At 40.6% G+C, this 18,448-nt stretch overlaps 1 protein-coding gene across 2 annotated transcripts in view; it reads left to right on the top strand.

Annotated features, from left to right (window-relative positions):
* akap7 (A-kinase anchoring protein 7) overlaps positions 1-18,448 on the top strand; it is a 47,113-nt gene extending 28,665 nt beyond the window's left edge. Inside the window, exons 10-11 of one of the 2 annotated variants that reach the window (XM_026194053.1) lie at positions 11,374-11,409; positions 15,688-18,448. In XM_026194053.1, coding sequence (XP_026049838.1) covers positions 11,374-11,409; positions 15,688-15,908 — 257 coding nt within the window. In that variant the 3' untranslated portion in view covers positions 15,909-18,448. The remainder of the gene's footprint in view (positions 1-11,373; positions 11,410-15,687) is intronic. The other variant, XM_026194054.1, reaches the window with a different exon arrangement.

Here is an 18,448-nt window from a genome sequence, read left to right as displayed (position 1 = left end):
TCTGTCTTCTTCGGGCTGCACGGACGGAGAGCGAGGGTTTTTTGGGGGTTTTTCTTGTTTGGTTGCTTTCATCCTCACTGGGTTTGTCTGCCCTTTGGGAGGGGAGGAGAACAAGTGACACAGAGGGCAAGACGGGAGGAGAAGCGGGGCTCTCCCTCCATCCGTCAGGCTTAGAACAAGGGGCTGAGGAAAAAGAGGGGTAACAGTAGGGCGAGGGGAACAGGAGGAGAGGGAAGGAGGCGCCATGGGTCAACTGTGCTGCTTCCCTTTCTCCCAAGCCGAGGAGAAAATCAGTAAGTGCCTCCTGCTCCTGTCTCCATGCGTGGGTGTGTGTTGTTGGAGAAACCAATCGGATTGATACTCAGCGGTGCTGCTTTTTTGGAAAAGACTGCATGTGTGCAGTGTAGGAAGATACTGCACATCGTATATGTGTGTGTGCGTAGTGCTTTGTGTCAGCTGAGTGTGTGCGCACAGCTACATACATGTCAGTGTGTGACCTACACATGGACAAGGAGTGTCTGTGAGAGAGCAGCATCATGTCACAGCATTTGTGTGCAGATTAGTGTTGTGTATGTTTGAGCGTTTGTAGACGAGTGGTCCTATTTCAGCTGTGTAATTCTGTGTCATCAGTGTGTAATTAATCAGTGGCCGAGCAGAGCCACTGATTAAGCTTCAGATGAAACACTTTGTGAATAGGTTGTGCAAAACGTGTCTGTAGAAAGCTGCTCTGTGGCTTTGCATTAGTGTTTATTTTTTATTGTTTGTTTGGCTGTTTGTTTTCGGTGTTGCTGCTTCTGATAAGCAGGTCCTTAATTTCTTGTGCATGTGCATTATTTTGCACACGAGCCAAACAAAACGGGGCTAAACTGTGACTACTACTTACTACTCCACCTCTATTATATTACATAGCAGTGGTCTTTCATAAATATAAAGTTATTAAATAAATAAGCAAAGGAGCTTTTTGCTTTTGTGCTTGCCTTTAAGTTTATATTTCTTATTTAATCGTATAAATTATACTCATAATACCTATGAGTATGTTCTTTTATTAACTTTTGCTGCTTTGCTTTAACATAATGGACTAAAGAAGCTAAAGATCCTGTCACACTGACGCACTTTTTCAATAATGCTCCTTGAAGTTAGATCTACTCATCCCCCTTCACAGCTGTTCTAAAATATTTCATTACTCTGTGGTTTTTATTTGATTGTTTTAAACTCGATGCCCGATATTTCACTGAAACTCTCAGTCTGTGGTCAGCGTATCAGCTGGCAGAGCTACAATTTTGGGCATAATTGGCTCCAATGTCATTGCCATATGTGCACGTCTTAAAACTCAGATTCAAGTTGGGCACAAAGAAAGTTTCGACCTTTTAGCAGACAAATACGAAAACGCTCATCTCACAGTCAAGCTCTGCAAGTCACGCTGCGCAGTGAAGGTCAAATATCCAACGAGTGGAGGGAGGGGCGGCTCTAAAATAACTTGTAAATGCCTCTTGGGTTATCATTCTGCATTCGTTTAATCGTCATGTGCCATGGATTAGCCAGTTAACGCGTCTTCTGGAAGATGTTTTTTTTGTTTTTCGAGCACCACTGTTATCTAATGCACGGGGTCGTTGCACAATATCTGCGGTCGGTTAAAGGAAAATTCAAATGAATAAATAGTTAAAGTCAGGGGACAAATTTTCCACTAAGTGACAGCGACAAAAAGAGGCTGCTCTTCATCAGCTTACATGAAATTAAATGAGCTCCAGAGGATAATTATGGGAGCAGTTTGTGGTTTGATTGCAGCCTTCCCTCTCATTGTTCTGCAGCAGCTGTATTGTTAGTTAATTTGGGTTTTGCATGAATGTGCAGCGTAGTTTTTGGGGCTGCTGCATGTCATAGGACATGAATTGCAATTATTACTCTCTTCCTCCAATATTATCAAAACACACACACACAATCTGTTGTGGAGGGTCATAGCATGTCACAACATTTAACGCAACATTAAAGAGTAGTGTTAAAGGTCAATACATCTCTTCTCTTAAACTGAATGCACACATGCTGCCACATATAGATTTGCTCTAGTTAAAGGAGGGTTTCGGTCAGTGTGAGGGTTTCTCTTTTCTCTTCGGTAAAATTGGATTTGCTACTTGTTTGTCTCAGTCCCAGTAATGAAATGAAAGTCGGTAAATTGAAATTGATCTAATGTAGATACTAATAGAAAAGCTAGTCTCTGTGTGAGGCTACGCTTACGTAGAAGGTAGATGATGCCTTCTACGACCTGTCAGTTAGATTAATAATTAAACAGAGATACAAAGTAATAAAATCGTCCACTGATTTATGGTCAGTTAAGGGTATGTTTGTGTGTGCAGGCCTTACATGAGGTCTTGATCGTGCTGATCATGAGGTCATAAAGACAGACTTTGACACCAGCTGAAATGGCTCGTCTGCAGAAGGGCTGTGGGTGTGTGTGTTTTCTTTTTTTTGTAAGGGCAGAAATATTAAACTGGGCTGAGTGTGTTCTCCCCTCCTCTCTGTTTTCTCCCCGATGTGTCTCTTTGCTCTTTTCCCCGCTTGCAGCTGCATTGCTATAAACAGTCGAGCCACTGTGCCCTACTTCTGTGTGGAGAGAGAAGGATAGAGAAAAGGAAAGAGCGGCGCAGGGAATGAAAACTAATGAGGGAGAAAGGAGGGATTGGGCTTTAAGAGAAGTGGGAATATTGAGACAAAGACAGAGGCAAGTAGAGGGAGCCAACAAACGTGTGTGTATGTGTGTGTGCGTGTGTGTTCTGTAGGTCAGATGCTACCCCTGTGATGTGGTGACAGTTGCCCCTCGTGAGCGCAACAAGACACATGCGTACTTGTGTTCCTGCTGTGTATCTGTGTGTGAATAAAACACTGACCAACAAGACAGGGTGTCACACGGTGGTGTTGGCTGTCACTGCTGGTGAAACTTAGAAAATTGAAACAGTTGAATTAATTTCTTTATATGACTATAACTTTATGAATAATAGCCATTTTTTGTCATACCCATTAAAATGCCGTATGAGAGCTAGATGTGTTCTTACGGTTGTTATTTAGTTGAGTATTAATGTAAAAAATGTAATAGAAACCCAATCCTTGACTTGATCAGCAACAATAATCAGGTATGCTGTGGTGTTTAAATGATGCTCGGCTCAAAGTGTTACAAGAAACCATGTCCCACACCATTACACCGCCACCACTATCCTCAGCCGTTGATACAACGTGGGATGGATCTGTTCTTTCACGTTGTTTACACCCAATTCTGACGCCAGTATATAAATGTTACAGCAGAAATTAAGATTCCTCAAATCAGGCAACACATCTGTGTTCAGTTCTGGTGAGCCTGTGTGAATTATACCCTCAGTTTCCTGTTGTTAATTGACAGGTGTGCCATCCAGTCTGGTCTTCTGTTGCTGTAGCTTATCTGCTTCAACATTCAATGTGTTATGCATTTATGTGTGCTCTTCTATAGCTTGGTCGTAACAGGTGGTTATTTGATTTGCGGCGTTAAAAAACAGATGCAGTTAGGTTGTTTTGCATTGTTTGAAGCTGACAGCTGGTTGCTTGCAAAGTTTCCAGGCTCCAGTTGACTAGTATTGACCCTCGACTACGAAGTCACACGTCAGTCAACAGTATCCTGGGCTCTCATTGGTAGTCGCTTTAATCTCTCACCTGATAGTTCAGAAAAATTTATCTCAGGTCCACTCACTCTGTGTTGCCAGTGTTTTTTCACCCATAGTCCACTGAATTCAAGGAATGTCATTCACTTTGTATGATCACTAGTCATCGTTTTCAGTGTGCAAACAGCTTCACTGTTGCCTCAGCTCAACACAATCTGGCCATTCTCCTCTGACTTCTTGACATCAACAAGCCATTTTCACCCAGACATCCTGCTGCTCATTGGATCCTTTCTGTTTTTCAGAAAATTCTCTGTAAACTCTAGAGACTGTTGTGTGGGGAAATATCAGCAGTTTCTAAAATACTCAGAAACTGTTGTGCAGCTGTTGTTGGTGCCAACAACCATGCCGCATTCAAACTTACTTAAACCAGCTTTCTTTCTGACATGGAAAGGACAGGAGCAACACTCATGTCCTTTCAGTGCAGTTAATTTGTACCCATATCTTAGATTCTTTTCTTCTTCTAACAGTCTGGTAAAGGTAAACTTTATTCCTCACACAGCATGCTTGGGACAAGCTATTAACAGTCACACAGCCTCTATATGGATATCTGTTTTAGCTTTTCACCTGCATGATCTGTAACTAAAGAGCAGAAATGACCTTGATCGGACATCTTTCCCTGTCGCATGGGTTTGCACAACTGTGACGTCACAGAAGTGTTAAATATCCAGCTCTGTGTTTGTATTTGTGAGATGTGCCGATGAAGTCAGCAGGGACCACGTGCGGAAGAGGGGAAGCAAATCGACAACAAAGAGAAACAGAGAAAGGGAAGAGATGGATACAGCGCTGCTCATTTCACCTCTTTCCTCCCAGCCACTCCTCTGTGCTAAGATTTCTTCTTTTATTCTGGCGCCTCTCTGGTTTTACTCGTCCTTGTTGTATGGAAACATCAGGAAATGAAAGGATTTTTGAAATGATTACCTATCAGATGGGCTCAGGTGTTTATAGACGAAACAATCTGACTGAACTAACAACATACAGACAGCTGTAATTGATCAGACACACTCGGTAAGTGAAAAAGTAGGGAAACTCTCGAATTTAGTAACATCTCCTTTAGAAGCAACACCATGCCTCGCAGTTGGGGTAGGATGTTTGTGTTGGTCTGCTTTGACGTCTCTCTTCAACTGCAGACGTTCGACTTTTGTCTCGTGTGTCCACATAAAACGCTACTCCAAGAGTGTTGTGGAGCACTGAGATCATCTTTCACAAACTTAAAATATGCTGCAGATTTGGTTTTTGGGAACCAGCCTTCCTCTAACACCATTCAGTGTTTTCCTTATGATAGACACATGAACACGACTTTAGGAATTTGTTGATCTGTGCACGTTTTGGTGTCACCCATGGGTTTGGGGGTTTTATTTGGTTTTGTTTCTAACTTTTCATCATTACATGTCTTGCTTTTTATGTGATCCAAGCCAGATGTCTACTCTAAAGAAGATTGTCAACAGTCTTAAGTTTTGTTTTTTGCATGGTTCACACCAAACAGCCTTTTTATTTTTGTAAAGAAAATCAGTCTGTGTGATTAACTGGATTTTGTGGATTTTATAAAACCCACATTTAAAGTTTCCTCTCCTAAATTGAAGATGTTTTATGTTTGTCTTTGCTCAAACCACATTGGATTAGTAATCAGATCTGAAGTTCTGCTAATGCCAAAGCACTCAAAAACCTTTCTCTGTATTACTAACACTGAAATATTCCCATTCTTTCATGACCTGTAAGTGTGCTTTTATAAGAGTGGACCTGACAGCCCAGGTCACTGAGCAGAAAAGGCCATTTCTGAGTGCTGTCTGCCTTTTCCTCAAGTCCTGATACTAAGGAGTGAGTCACATTTGGGTTTAAATTACACCACACATGGCCCAAAGAATGGCCTAGGGGGCCTGGGGACTAAGTTTTTGTTACATGAAGACAACCCACTGTCTCCTTTTTTAAGGTGCAATCAATATGTGATGTTCACTTCTTCAGTGCCTTTTCCCCATCAGTGCTTGATTGTGACAGGATTGTAGCCAGCGTCTGTGTTTGTGCAGACTCTGTTTAAGCTCAATTTGTTTTAGAACCGGACCAGACTGTCTCCAGCCGTTATAAAGATCTCCAGCACACATTAAAGCCAAATTAGATACAGTTCTATGTGTAAGTAATGAAAATAAACCAGTTTACTATCACTGCTTACTGGTGAGGTGTGGAAATGAGCAAACAGACTATGATGTGTTGCTCTGTCACACCAGAGTAAAAGACCGAAACATATCAAATCAAAATGCAGTGGGATTTTTTTTTTCCCGTGCTTGTTTTCCATTCACACTAAAAGACCGGGCTGTTTGATGCACAGTCAAACTGAGTTCACAGACGCCGCACATGCCCGGCTCTGCAGCTTTAATGTCTGCTTCCAGTGTCAAACCCACAGGAATCTTAAAAGATCACGTGCCACTTTTTTTTTTCTTAAGTTAATGAAAGCAACGCTGAAACTGTTATCTTTATTCATTGTCGGTCACATGGCTCAATGAAGGCAGTGCTGGTCTTTTGGGCTAGATATCATTGCTCATTGGATCTGCTGACATTTCTTGCAGCTCATCAGTCGGATTTATATTTTTGGACCAGATAAAAATGGCTCAACACAAGTTGAAGATGGACACTTTGGTTTTGTCGCTGCAGTGTTTACATTTACTTATTCAGTCAAACGTTCACATATTAATCAGCCTTTCTTCCTGCATGTTCATTTAACTGATTTCCTCTCACTGAGTTTGTGATAATCGTCTTTCTAAAAAAACTACGGTAATTGTTGGAACCACTGCTGCCTAAAATAATTGAAAACGTACTTTGTTCAAGTATTATTGGACTGCTACAGTATTAAAGCTGCCACGTTTTCAAAATGTTTGAAAAAATTGGAACTACAGCGCAAGTTGTTGAAATATTTTCAGTTATAGTCCCACAGAGTAATGCTACCCCACTTTACTAAATCTGTTGTTATTATTGGTGATTATTGGTGCCATCTATGAGTCCGCAGCACTTTGTTTCCGTGTGTAATTGTGCAGTCAGCATGGCTTTGGCTCGCTACCATCCGTGTCCATTTTTAGTTCATTAGCTCAGTTTGCTGAGCGGCGTGGAAATCAGGAAGCTTCCCTTTTTTTCAAGTTTATTAAGAGAAACTTGAAATTAACAAAAAAAAATTCTGATCACACTTTATTTATCACCATTGTTTTTTTTTTTATCTCATTATTTTGTATTTAGAATGATATGAAAGCAGATTAGTGGGTCCATCCTTGTGTCTCATTTTGTTTGAGCCATTAAAATTGTCTTCACTGCGCTGGTTGAGTTGCACAGATCTGGGCACCAACACCCTGCTGTATCCCATTGCTCTGGCACGGCGAAGAGATGGTCAGAAACGTAATTACTTTCTTGTGTTGCAAGATTCACAAAGTAGTGGAAAATTAAGCCACGTTACAGCTGCAGAATTTTCCTCGGTGATAAAACTTTGAATTTTCTTTTCAAAGCCATTTCTGGCAGGTTTATTGATCTGAATTAATGCAGATAAGCAAATGTTTAATCAGGCGGATTAATACTACGTCCTGTTTGTTTTGCAGCATGTTTTTAGGGAGCACATTTGTTTGCTTTTTGAGAGGCTAATAATCTAACCTGGTGCTTAATAATAAACGATCCATGGACAGCTCATCCTCATAAAGTGTATACCAGGATATGGGCTGCTGAGAATCAGGCATAAATGTGCTGCACTCTGCTGCAGTCAGAATCAAGTATGGAAAACTTTCTGGTATATTTCTCTGCAAACTGTCAGTGCTCTGTACCCCAACCCACCCCTCCACAGCCTACAAAACCCCGCCGGCCTCTTCTTTTTCAACCTCAGCTTTCTCTCTTCGTCTTTGTCCTCGCATGCACCAAGTTCATTTTTCCCCCCCTGCTTTTTCTCATTTCAAGCTCCATCCTATTGCACAGATATTGTTACCCTCTGCTTCCTAAAGTCACGTACTGAAGAAGAAGCTTTTACATTCAGTCTCTTCTACATTATTAGACTACTATGAAATTCTTCTGTTTTCCCAGTTGTTTGCGGATACTGAGGTCAAAGCACGCACTCATGATACAGCAAGCCTTCCTCTAGGGCCCGAACACGCTCCTCTCCTCCTCCTTTTTATTTACCCATTCCTTTCATCCTCCTTCTGCAGATATGCTGCATTGATGTTCTGCTCAAACCCCTGTGAGAGCTTTCAAAAATGATCAGCTCATTCAAAGTAAAAAGAGTGTATTTATGACAGCAAATTTTTAGATAGTTAGCAAACACAATCCAGTAAATTAGATTCAATTTAATGCGATTATTAAGGATCATTTTAGATACTACAGCTAGTTCCTGTGCACGGTTTTGCATCATCAGTAGCTGCTGTTATCTGGTCCGTTTAATTTCCGGTTTGGGCTCAGTAGAATATCCATCCATCCAAGAGGTGATATTTTCAAGTGAAATTGTCCAGGTTTCAACAGAATCCTGCAAATGGTTCTCTTGAAGAAAAGGCTGTTAAAAGCAAGATGAATAAGTAGGGGAGGTTGTGTAAGAGAATTTGCAGTAATGGTGTTTAACGGTCCCTTCAAAGGGCCAACATATATTACAGTGGAGTGGTGACTTTGAGCAGACACACACTGCCACTTGACGTTGTACAGACTCAAAGCTGACAGTGTACGGTCAAAATCCTAAACATAGCGTCTGCACACCAAGAACAGCAAGAACCTTTCAACCTTTGCCTCTCGGAGCAACTATGAGACCTGGAAGATATTAGAGACCGAGACAGCAGGAGCACATCAGAGAGGAACAAAGAGAACATATCAAGAACACCCAGCAGCTCCGATGCTTTAAACTATATGTTAACATCAGTACATGGACATGCTGGGACTGTGGCAGAGTGACCTTTTTATTTAGAAAACTTAATAGAAAACCTCTTTGAGTTATTGAAAACCACTCCACATGTTAAGATTAGAATTGTGTTTTATTTAATAAGACAATTTCTGTTGCTGTTGATTGAATGCATATTCATTTGGTTGAGTTTCTGTGGATCTGAACCAGCAGCAGCAGTAGCAGAATAGTGATTTCATATGTCTTTATGTACCTTGTCACATGTCCTAAACACATTGAGGGAACTAATTACATTTTACACAACTTTTCACATGGACTCTGCAACAGCTATAACAATAAACTTAGTAATAAACGTCTTAGATTTTGTTTGTCAATGGTGACAGTGCCAAGCCCATTCTTGTGAATATGTCATCACAGTAATTCTTGAAAGGAGTCTCCATCTATCTGCTAAAGCCAAGGATGAACTGATAAGATTGTGGCTGTAAAAGATCAAGGGTCAGCTTTACTGTAATATCAAAAGGATTTGCAAAACCCTTGTTTGGACCATTATTCAGTAGAGGTGGGAATCACCATACATCCCACAATACGATATTATCACAATACTTAACGCACGATACGATATTATTGCAATTTTTTAAAAATATTTTGCGATATTCAGATTCTGTACATAAAGGTAAACTTTATCAATATTCATTTTATCTAATAACAAAGTCTCGCACTCAGTCTTTCTCTCATTTCAGTCAGTTTTAATGTTGACAAACTGAACGGTTTGTATTACAGTCTAGTCCAACTTAACTCAATGCAACCATCTGGTACAATTATAGCTATTCTGAACTATGCAATTTGTGAAAACTATGCAGCCCCTTCAGCAACTGAAGAATTTCAAAGTAAATTAAAAAAATATATAATTTTACATTAAATAAAAAAGTTTTAAACTTAATTAAAATAAAACATGTCTTAAATTAAAATAAGTATGTCATGTTTATTGCTGCCATAAAAAAAGTTAAACACATTTGGACAGTGAAGGAATGTCAGGATTCTTGCTCAGAAAAAGGAGCTGATCAACATGCTCTGAAGTCAGAGCATGTTCCAGGCCACAAAAACTTTTTTGTAACAAAATATCGATTTCTGCTGTCCCTGTATCGATACATTATTAGCAAACAAAATATCACGATACTACACAGTATCGTTTTTTTTCCCCCACCCCTATTATTCAGTGACTCAGGGAAAGATAAGAAACTGAATTACTAATAAAATTAGTTTTAAAGTCTACACTGCACCTTGACTGATTACGGGAGGGACACAACTGTAAGGCTGTAATGTAATCATTTTAACAGTAATGCTGTAATTCTAGTTTGGATGTGGATAAAGTCAAGTCAATAAAGTTACACTAAAAGATGTATTAGTCATGATAGTTCAGATACATTAGCCTGGATCGAAGTAGAAAACCAACGAACCTCTGCCCCTTTGTTTTAGAAACGAGAACAAAAATTACATTAGCGTATGATTAGGGTCACTCCTTGATGATGGGACCTCAGTGCAGAGCGCTTGTAACTTTTTTTCTCTACTGTTTTTTTCTTTCAGTATAAGACCAAAAAAGCTGTTTTAGAGACTTGAAAAAGGCCAAAAAGTGAGGAAGTGGAACGTAAGAAAGAGGCAAAGAAGCCAAATAGGTAAAGACGAACTGGTTTGGGAGAAGATGATACTTAGAGGCTATAGAGAGTTAAACTTGACAACAAAAACAGATGGAAAGTCGGTACAACCTCCTTTTGCTGTTAAAAGTGTGTGTCTGGTTTTCATCACTGTCACCATGACTACACAGCCAGCAAAAAAAAGGTGAAGAGAGGGAGAGCAAGAGGAACAAATGTTTGAATAAAGAGAGAGCGAGGTTAGAGAAGGTAAAAGCAGAGTGGCAGCGAGAGGAGAGGATACGAGGAGGGCTGGTGCTTTGAGAAATTGTGGGAACACTGAGTGTGTGTGTGTGTGTGTGTGTGTGTGTGTGTGTGTGTGTGTGTGTGTGTGTGTGTGTGTGTGTGTGTGTGTGAGGGGGAGAGAGAGATAAGTTGAGCGAGTGAGATTCATGTGTCTGTCAGCCTCGTTGCCGTGGAGTCCGTTTATCCGCAGTTTGAAAAGCTTATCTGTTTCTCTGCTAGTGTGTGTGGGTGAGAAACAGGTACAGAGGATGGCTTTACTGCCATCATAAAGGCCGTCACTTCGACAGGTCAAGATTGAATAGGCAGATAGAAACACGCAGTCACATTAACAGATACAGACACAGAAGAGACCTTTGACAAGCGAGACGAAACCACCTTACGTAAGGTTGGCATCGAAAGCGATATTTTCTGGGTGTTCAATGCAACGGAAGGAGCTCAAGAAGCGCTAAGTCACGGTTTTAGTTCACTCTTATGTCATCGTATCTTGTCCAGTGTTTTATTTTCTGAAGTGCAGCCTCAAAATAAAAGCTTCTGGTATGCAACAGATTTCTTTTAAAAGCCACTTTTTACAAGAAGAAAACTTGCCCCACGGTATTGTGCCCTGCTTTCCTTCTCCATCCTTCTGTCCAACCTAATGCAATATTTTGGTAGTATGACTCAGTGGCTTTGGTTAACAGTTTTGCCTTCACAGTATTTCTGCATCCATTTTAGGCTTCATGTAGCCCCGGGGTCCAAAACTAATGTTTAAAATCACTGCTGTCTAGCACTGAAAGTATCTCCCCCGTGGTAACACACAAAGAGGCTCTTATAACGGCGCTGTTTGGAGAGTGTGTGCAATCCCTGAGACGCCAGAATATGTCTGCTTTGTTTGTTTGTGCTTACTTAATATTTGATGTTTGTGCTTGTGTTGCAGATTTGGTTCAGGCTCCAGTCCGTGCTAAACGCTCAAGTACGTGTCCTCCTCCCGTCATATGTGTACAATCAGAGTTGGGAGGGTTCATTCAAAGTGTGATCTGCATCTGATTACAAGCTACAACTGCAATGACCCTAAAGCCATCATTTCCCATATACCTTCACAACAATCAAATTCAGGCTGATTAATGGTGTGATTACTTCTTGCCTTGGAATAATCTCCAGTTTATTGATTACAAAAGATGATACCATCTCGTTGCTTTTTTGTATCCAAATCGTCTCTCTGATCATTCTCAGTATTTTTACTAATATTGTTGTAATCCAATCACATACAATCTCATTCCTCTTTATTAAGTTAGCGTAAATGGTGGAAGCAGAAGCAGTCTCTGTCCTATTTAGAGCATCTGGGCAGGAAGTGATTAAGTAGGCTGTCCATTAATCGTGCTGCTGGGTTTTATGTATTTGTTTCAGTTGCATCCCCCTCATTTGAGTAAAATAATTCATCCTGCACTCGAAATCATAATCCTTGTTTACATTTTAGGTTTACCTTTCTTACTTTGATATTTACTTACACATATTTTATTACAGACATTCCTTCTTCATGTGTTTTATTTTCAATCTATATTCAAATAAATTACTTAAATTGGGTTGAGACCTTTAGAAACTAGTGGACATATAATGGGTTCAGCATGTGTACAAACTGCAATTCAACTGTAGAACCAGTAGAACCCTGTTGAGGAATATCTCTTGTAGTCGTCTTGTCCTTTGCAGTAAATTACACAGTTCCCACCGTGATATGATTCTTCTGTTTTGATGAGAGGCGAGGTTTCACCCAGTTTGTTCCGGCTGTAACCGTCACTGACTGGGCTATTTCTCAATTCATAAAATGATGATTAGACCAAACATATTGAAATATGCCAGCTCTAATGCATTCTTATACAAACCCTCAAATATCCAGCATAAAATTTAACAAAACATAAATAACAAAACACAATTAACGTACAGTTTTCAGCTTTTATATGTGAACTGCTGCAGAGAAAGAAAGCAGAGATTAGTTTGACCAAATTACAGCTTTACTGTTGTTAGGCACAGTTTAATTTAACTACATTTACTGCAGTTTTACTATATTTTAAATGTTGATTAAACAGTTTCTGACAGCAGAGAGGACTGCAAACATTTTAATGTTTGTTTTACTTCAGACTGTCGCCCACTAGGAGGTTGCCTAAGTAAAGTGCAGAATATGCTCCCTGCTTAAAAAATAAATAAATAAGTATTGGCCCAGTTGCTGTTTATCTCATGAATCAGAAACCGGTCATCAGTAATGAGCGGACGCTTTGTGGCGCTGACTGTGAGGGAGTTCTAAGAGTGGAGCAAAGACTAAACAGGATGACCGTCACATGATTTAAACGATTGTGATCATTAGTGCTAGGAGCGCCACTCTGCGCTACTTAGAAATCTGCCTGCAGTTTTACTGAGAAAGGCATATTCAGTGAATTCAGTCACTAAAACTAAAGGGTAGATAGAAAAACAAACATCAATCAGAGGTATGACTCACTCAAAAAGACAAGCAGGCAGGTAATCAAATAACATCTCAGTACAACAGCAGCAGCGTTTTGTAGAAAGCACAACTCGATAAACCTCAAGTTGCTAAAACAGAACATGTTCAAAAACAATAGATGGAAAAGCTGATTCGAGCACACGGGGACGTTAAATAGATGAGTGAGAAGCAACTGCTGGCTTGTTCTGACGACTCCTGTTTTCTGTTTGGCGTGCTGTTACCAGGCTGGACGCTTGGCATAAACAGCATAAATCCACAGTCGCACAGTGCTCGTGTCATCAGACCGTGGCGGAGGTGATATACTCGCGACAGTGACTTATTCCAGTGGTCTGGATAACAGATTTCAGCTCACAGTCGGTCTTTGGTGACTGATGCCACTGTATTATATTCTGCACAGAGGTCAGCAGATGCACTTCACTGATATTTGCATATTAACAGAGGGCACAGCAAGGTCGGTGGCACCTTGTTGTATTTATTATTCATGGGTATGCTAATTTAGTAGTCTGCACAGAAGGATTTTCATATAAAATGACTCATTGTGTGTGGATTGTCACTTATGTAACAGTCTAACAGCAGATGACTGAACAATTAACACAGCATCAGAACTTGCTTTAATTTAATTTCACCATCTTGTTGGTTAATATTAAAAAAAACATAAGAAGAGAATGTGACACATGGCTGGTTTGAGACACCTCTGTCGGATGAAAACAACAGATGACAATAAATTACGCATCATACTCTCAGCTGGTTCTGACCTCAGCAAAATTATCATCGTCGTCTCCTGCTTTATGCTCTGTCTCTCTGTATAATGAATAATAGAGCACGACGCTGATTTCAAATGAAACAAACCTATGGGCCCAGTGGGATTCTGTGGTAAAGAGGGTTAGTGTGCGAATCTTGTGCTTGGCCTTGGTAATCAAAAGCTAATGCGGTTATATAGTGTTTGTGCGTACCTGTGTGTGTTTGTGTGCGCCAGACAGACTGGATGGCTGAATGATTTTTCTATTACTCTCTTTCTGAATGGCTTGCTCCTGCCTGTCCATCCTACAGCCTGCCTGCCTGCTTTGCTCTCTTTCTACATGAATTATTGACTGACTGACCATCTCGGCGATTCTTATGACTGGCGTTGCCGTCTTTCTGTCTGCCATTTTGTCTGTAGCTGAACTAAACTTAAATGATTTGCTTTGGTGTTCAAACCAAAAAGGAAATTAATATCAGCTGTTTACATCTTCTGTGACTATCATCTCTGCAACGATCACTTCTTTCCTATTGCGACATCAATCTGTTGTCGCCGTGTTCAGTCTGTGATGAGTGGAGAATCCACACAATTAATTATTGTCAGATTAATGGTTATTTTCTGTTTTCATTTTGAGCATATTAGAAAAAGAATGAAACGGGTCGTGCTTTCATCAGAAAGGCACTCAGACACCACAGGAAGCAGCTTAGTGCTGCAATCAAATTTACCGTCGAGTTAAATGTCACTATAGCTAAAAATTGACTAATTCCTGACACATATGGTGAAGTGGAAGCTCAGCTGGAGCCACAAACACAGAGAACAATCAGCAGTTTCATGATGGGTTTGGATATTTTTTTTATTGAGTACTGATGTTGCTCTAACATGCCCTTTTACAGGCACAAGGGGGCATTTATATTCTGACAGTTGACGATGGTGGTATAAATCGGGTTTAGAGTTTCATTGGCATCCTTGTTATCACTCCCATGTTTTTATTCTTGGACTGTGTAGCGTAGCTTTGCATTCAGGTTGATGACAATACTGTGGAAATCTCCTATCACTGACATCATTCAGATGTTTGTGCACTGGTTTGTGTTTAATAGGAGCACCCATCATTATAACAGTGTGTGAAAATATAATAGGTCGCCTTTAACATTGAAGGTGCCAGTTATACAAAATTTGCCTTTATTACATTTTAAAACTACGCGTAATATGGGCTAAAACGAATTTAGACCTCAGTCACGCAGGCTTACAGATCAGTCATTGACCCTATGGCAACATCCAGTTGCTAGGGAAACGTACGTGTTCCGCAACCAGTTGGCAAGTGGTTGCTGGAGGTTGCTTGGAGTTGCCAGGTGTAATTGGTAGCCAAAGAGTGTGCTGCACCTAGTGCTGCATCATAGATTGAATGGCAGATGCCAGCTTGTCTGAAAATACTCGCCAACAACTTACTCAGCAGTAGTCAAACTTGCAAAATTGATATGCAAGCCAGAAACGTGGCAACGTTTGACTTTCAACTTAAAGTCAATGTGTTGAAACATATTGGTTGCACTGGTAAGAAGCAAGTTTTACTCACTAGTTTTACTCACTAGAGTCCCCCATGTGCTGCATCATTGTTGCCACCAACTCCAGCAGCAACTCGGCAACTGCAAGTGGTACACACTTTGCCTAGCAACTGGAGCTAACTAAGGGAAGGAGGGGTCGTTACTGACCAGACTCTCGACCTTGAGGCAATATTTATGTAAAATGTTTTGCTATGTCCAATACCCTTTTTTTTTTTTTTTAAAACAATTTTAAAGTAAGTAATTTGAATCTGGCCCATGGCTGGATGGCTTTCTCCTTTGGCACAATTCCACTGATCTTCTAAGATTTGTTGATTTTGATCAATTATGTGATTTTCTTTGTTTTTGTTTCCCCACAATATTGCTGACAAACTCTTTTATTGGCAAAGTTGATTGATTACTTTTTTCAACTCGCTGTTAATGGACATGACGTGCTCATATACTTGTGCTTTTGCTACCCAGGTGGGCGTCGCCGGTCTGAGCCAGACGAGGCGGAGCTGCTGAAGGTCAGCAAGCGACTGGTCGAGGACGCCGTCAACCGCGCCTTGCAACAGTACAAACAGGAAACACTTCAGAATGGGGGCGGTCCTAATGCTGCCGCAGTGAAGCCCCCTGGAAATACAGAGGAAACTGCTACAAAGACGAACACTACAGCCAACTCCATCACAGTGAACAGGAAGTGACCTCACCCGACCGAGGCGCAGAGACTGAAAAACCAGCAGTCCGGACACCATCAGCCAAGCTTGGTTAGACATGAGAAGAGTCAGTAAGACCTGGGCACAAAGCTTGAACCAGCCAACCAGTCAGCCCGCTTTGCTGACCAGCTAACCCAGCTAGCCAGCCACGCTAGCCACCCGCCCACCTGACCTAGCTCGACACAGTGCTAGTTAAATAGATGTAGCTTGAAATTAACGCCAGGTGACCGTCCTAACAGGCCAGCCTGTTTAGCCTGTTGACTTACCGCACCAACTCTGCTGTCCTACATCTAACAGCGAGAGTTTCGTCCCTCCTTCTGCACTGATCTGCAGGGGAGGGGTACATGTTGGCACTCAAACCCAGAACACAGATGTGAAGCACTCCTGTAGAGACACTCATCCGTATTTAAGGCTTCACTGTGACCCATCACTGCAAAACTGCCCTTTTAGAATAAGAAAAATTAAGTTTTGTTTATAGTTTAGTTTACCTTTTAAAATGAACTTGAAATGTCCTTTATTTCCCTCTGATAATGAAAAAAAAGCCTTTTGCTGAAACGGTTTCAGGTGAAGAGTCTTTCACCATCCTTTAAACGTCTTCTGCCTTCATAGACAGAAAATCATTTGTTCATCTTTGTGGCTGAAGAGGCCGTGTGACTGGCTGGATTCTTCAAACTTAAGTGTGAGACACGCGTCAGTATGCTGGACTTGAATCTGTGCAAGCTTCTGTTGCATTTGGCAGTCCACTTAAATAGATCTTATTTATATTTCTATCATTTTATTTTATCTTCTTCACGTCTGGTACAGAAACTGACATAACCTGCCCCCACCCCACAGCTTTGCTTTTAGTGTCATATATTACAGTTGCATTACCAGAGTGTGTACTACCGAGGCAGCACCGAGACAATCATGGAGTTGAGATAGATTCACTTTGGAAACTTAAGTGATGCTTTTGAGCAAAATCCTATAAATCAACCTCTACTAAAAATAAATAAAAACACTAACTTTGGTGGCTTGGGGATGCTACAAAATAAAATGATGTGCTTCAGCGTAACATTACACTATGAGTTGCCAAAAACGTCTCTCCGTTAATGCCAGAACCTTCATGATTAAATCCTTGACAAGCTGTTATTACTGTTAGACTTAAGTATTTATTTCAGAACTCGCCTTCCTCTCTAATACATCAGTGTGATTTTTCTTTTTTTTGTTTGATTCTCTATGAAATGCATTTTTAAAGAGCAGCACAGTTGGTCAATTGTTAAGTCTGTGACACAGGCTGGAGTCCGTTTGTTTGAGGCTCAGTGTTTTTGTTTTGGGGTGTATCAGTATGCTGATGCTGAGAAGCATCTGATTCTGTAGTACTGTACATGGAAGAGCTGTTAAAGGCAAGCAGTGATTGAGAGTCCCACAATAGCTCCTCACAGCTGAGAACCCCACAGCTCCTAATTTCGCTGTCTTCCATCTTTTTTTTTTAATGTAAGCTTAATGACATAGGCCCTTATAGCGTTGTGCTCATGAAATCCATCCACTGTTATTCAGAAATACGTACGCACCAGTGTTAAATTAGATATTACTGCAGGAAACAGCTAGAACAGTGATTATTTAATCTGTTTAGCTGCTTTGTCTTACAGCTGATTTACATGATTTAATGTAAAAACATAAAAAATGAAGACGCTGGATTTTAGTTTGTATTTCGAAGGTGTACAAAGCACAAGATTTTTGTAATTTATGTTTTTAAAAACTGGTTTCGGATTTTACAGAGCAGGTTTATACTGTTCAGATCAAAGTGGCCTTCAGTCACTAAAACAAACTCGTGCGATTCTTGTTTTCTTGAAGGATGTTTTTTACCCCGCGTGTGGGGTAGGTTCGGGGATTTGCCAAAGTCTCTTAAACATCAGCCTGAGGCTAAAGGGTTGGATTCTTGAGTTAAATGTTTTTAAAAAAAATTAAAAAGTCCACCATAAAACAGAATATGTGTTATTTCCATTGTAAGAAAAAAAGCAAGTGACTTTGATTTTCAGCTGTTTGAGGTTTAATTTCCCTGCAGTGAGAACAGGTGTGAGCTGGAAAATGCACTCTCATCTCTGTGGAACCTACTTAAACGGTCAATAACACAGACGGATGGAAGGAGGAGGAGGAGGGGGGTAGCTGTCTTAAGGTGGACTTTGAATATTTTCTTTTCGCTTTTTTTTTTTTTTGTTGTCACCAGGTCCTTAATCTCCTTAAAATCCCCTTTAATACACAAGTTGTCCTGTTGGCCTGTTCATGTGTCTGTGAAAGCGTGGATGTGTTTGTCTGTGGGACGTTTGATCAGCGGTTCCCCTGAGAAATTCTTGTCTGTATCAATCATGCAAACTCAGACTTGCGTGTGTGTGTGCGTGTGTGAACAAGCGTACAAATATGTCTTCTCTGTTTGCCTTTCCATGTTTCCACGTGTATGTCCGACTGAGTGGGTGTGTTGTTTGTACTGTGTTGTATATCTTGTTCTGCCATATTTGAACAATAAAACAGGATATGAGATTCAGAACTAA

The sequence above is a fragment of the Astatotilapia calliptera genome, chromosome 15 (assembly GCF_900246225.1).
Source record: "Astatotilapia calliptera chromosome 15, fAstCal1.2, whole genome shotgun sequence".
Classification (NCBI taxonomy): Eukaryota; Metazoa; Chordata; class Actinopteri; order Cichliformes; family Cichlidae; genus Astatotilapia; species Astatotilapia calliptera.
The sequence above is the reverse complement of the archived record's forward strand: the minus strand, read 5'-3'. Positions and strand labels throughout refer to the sequence as shown.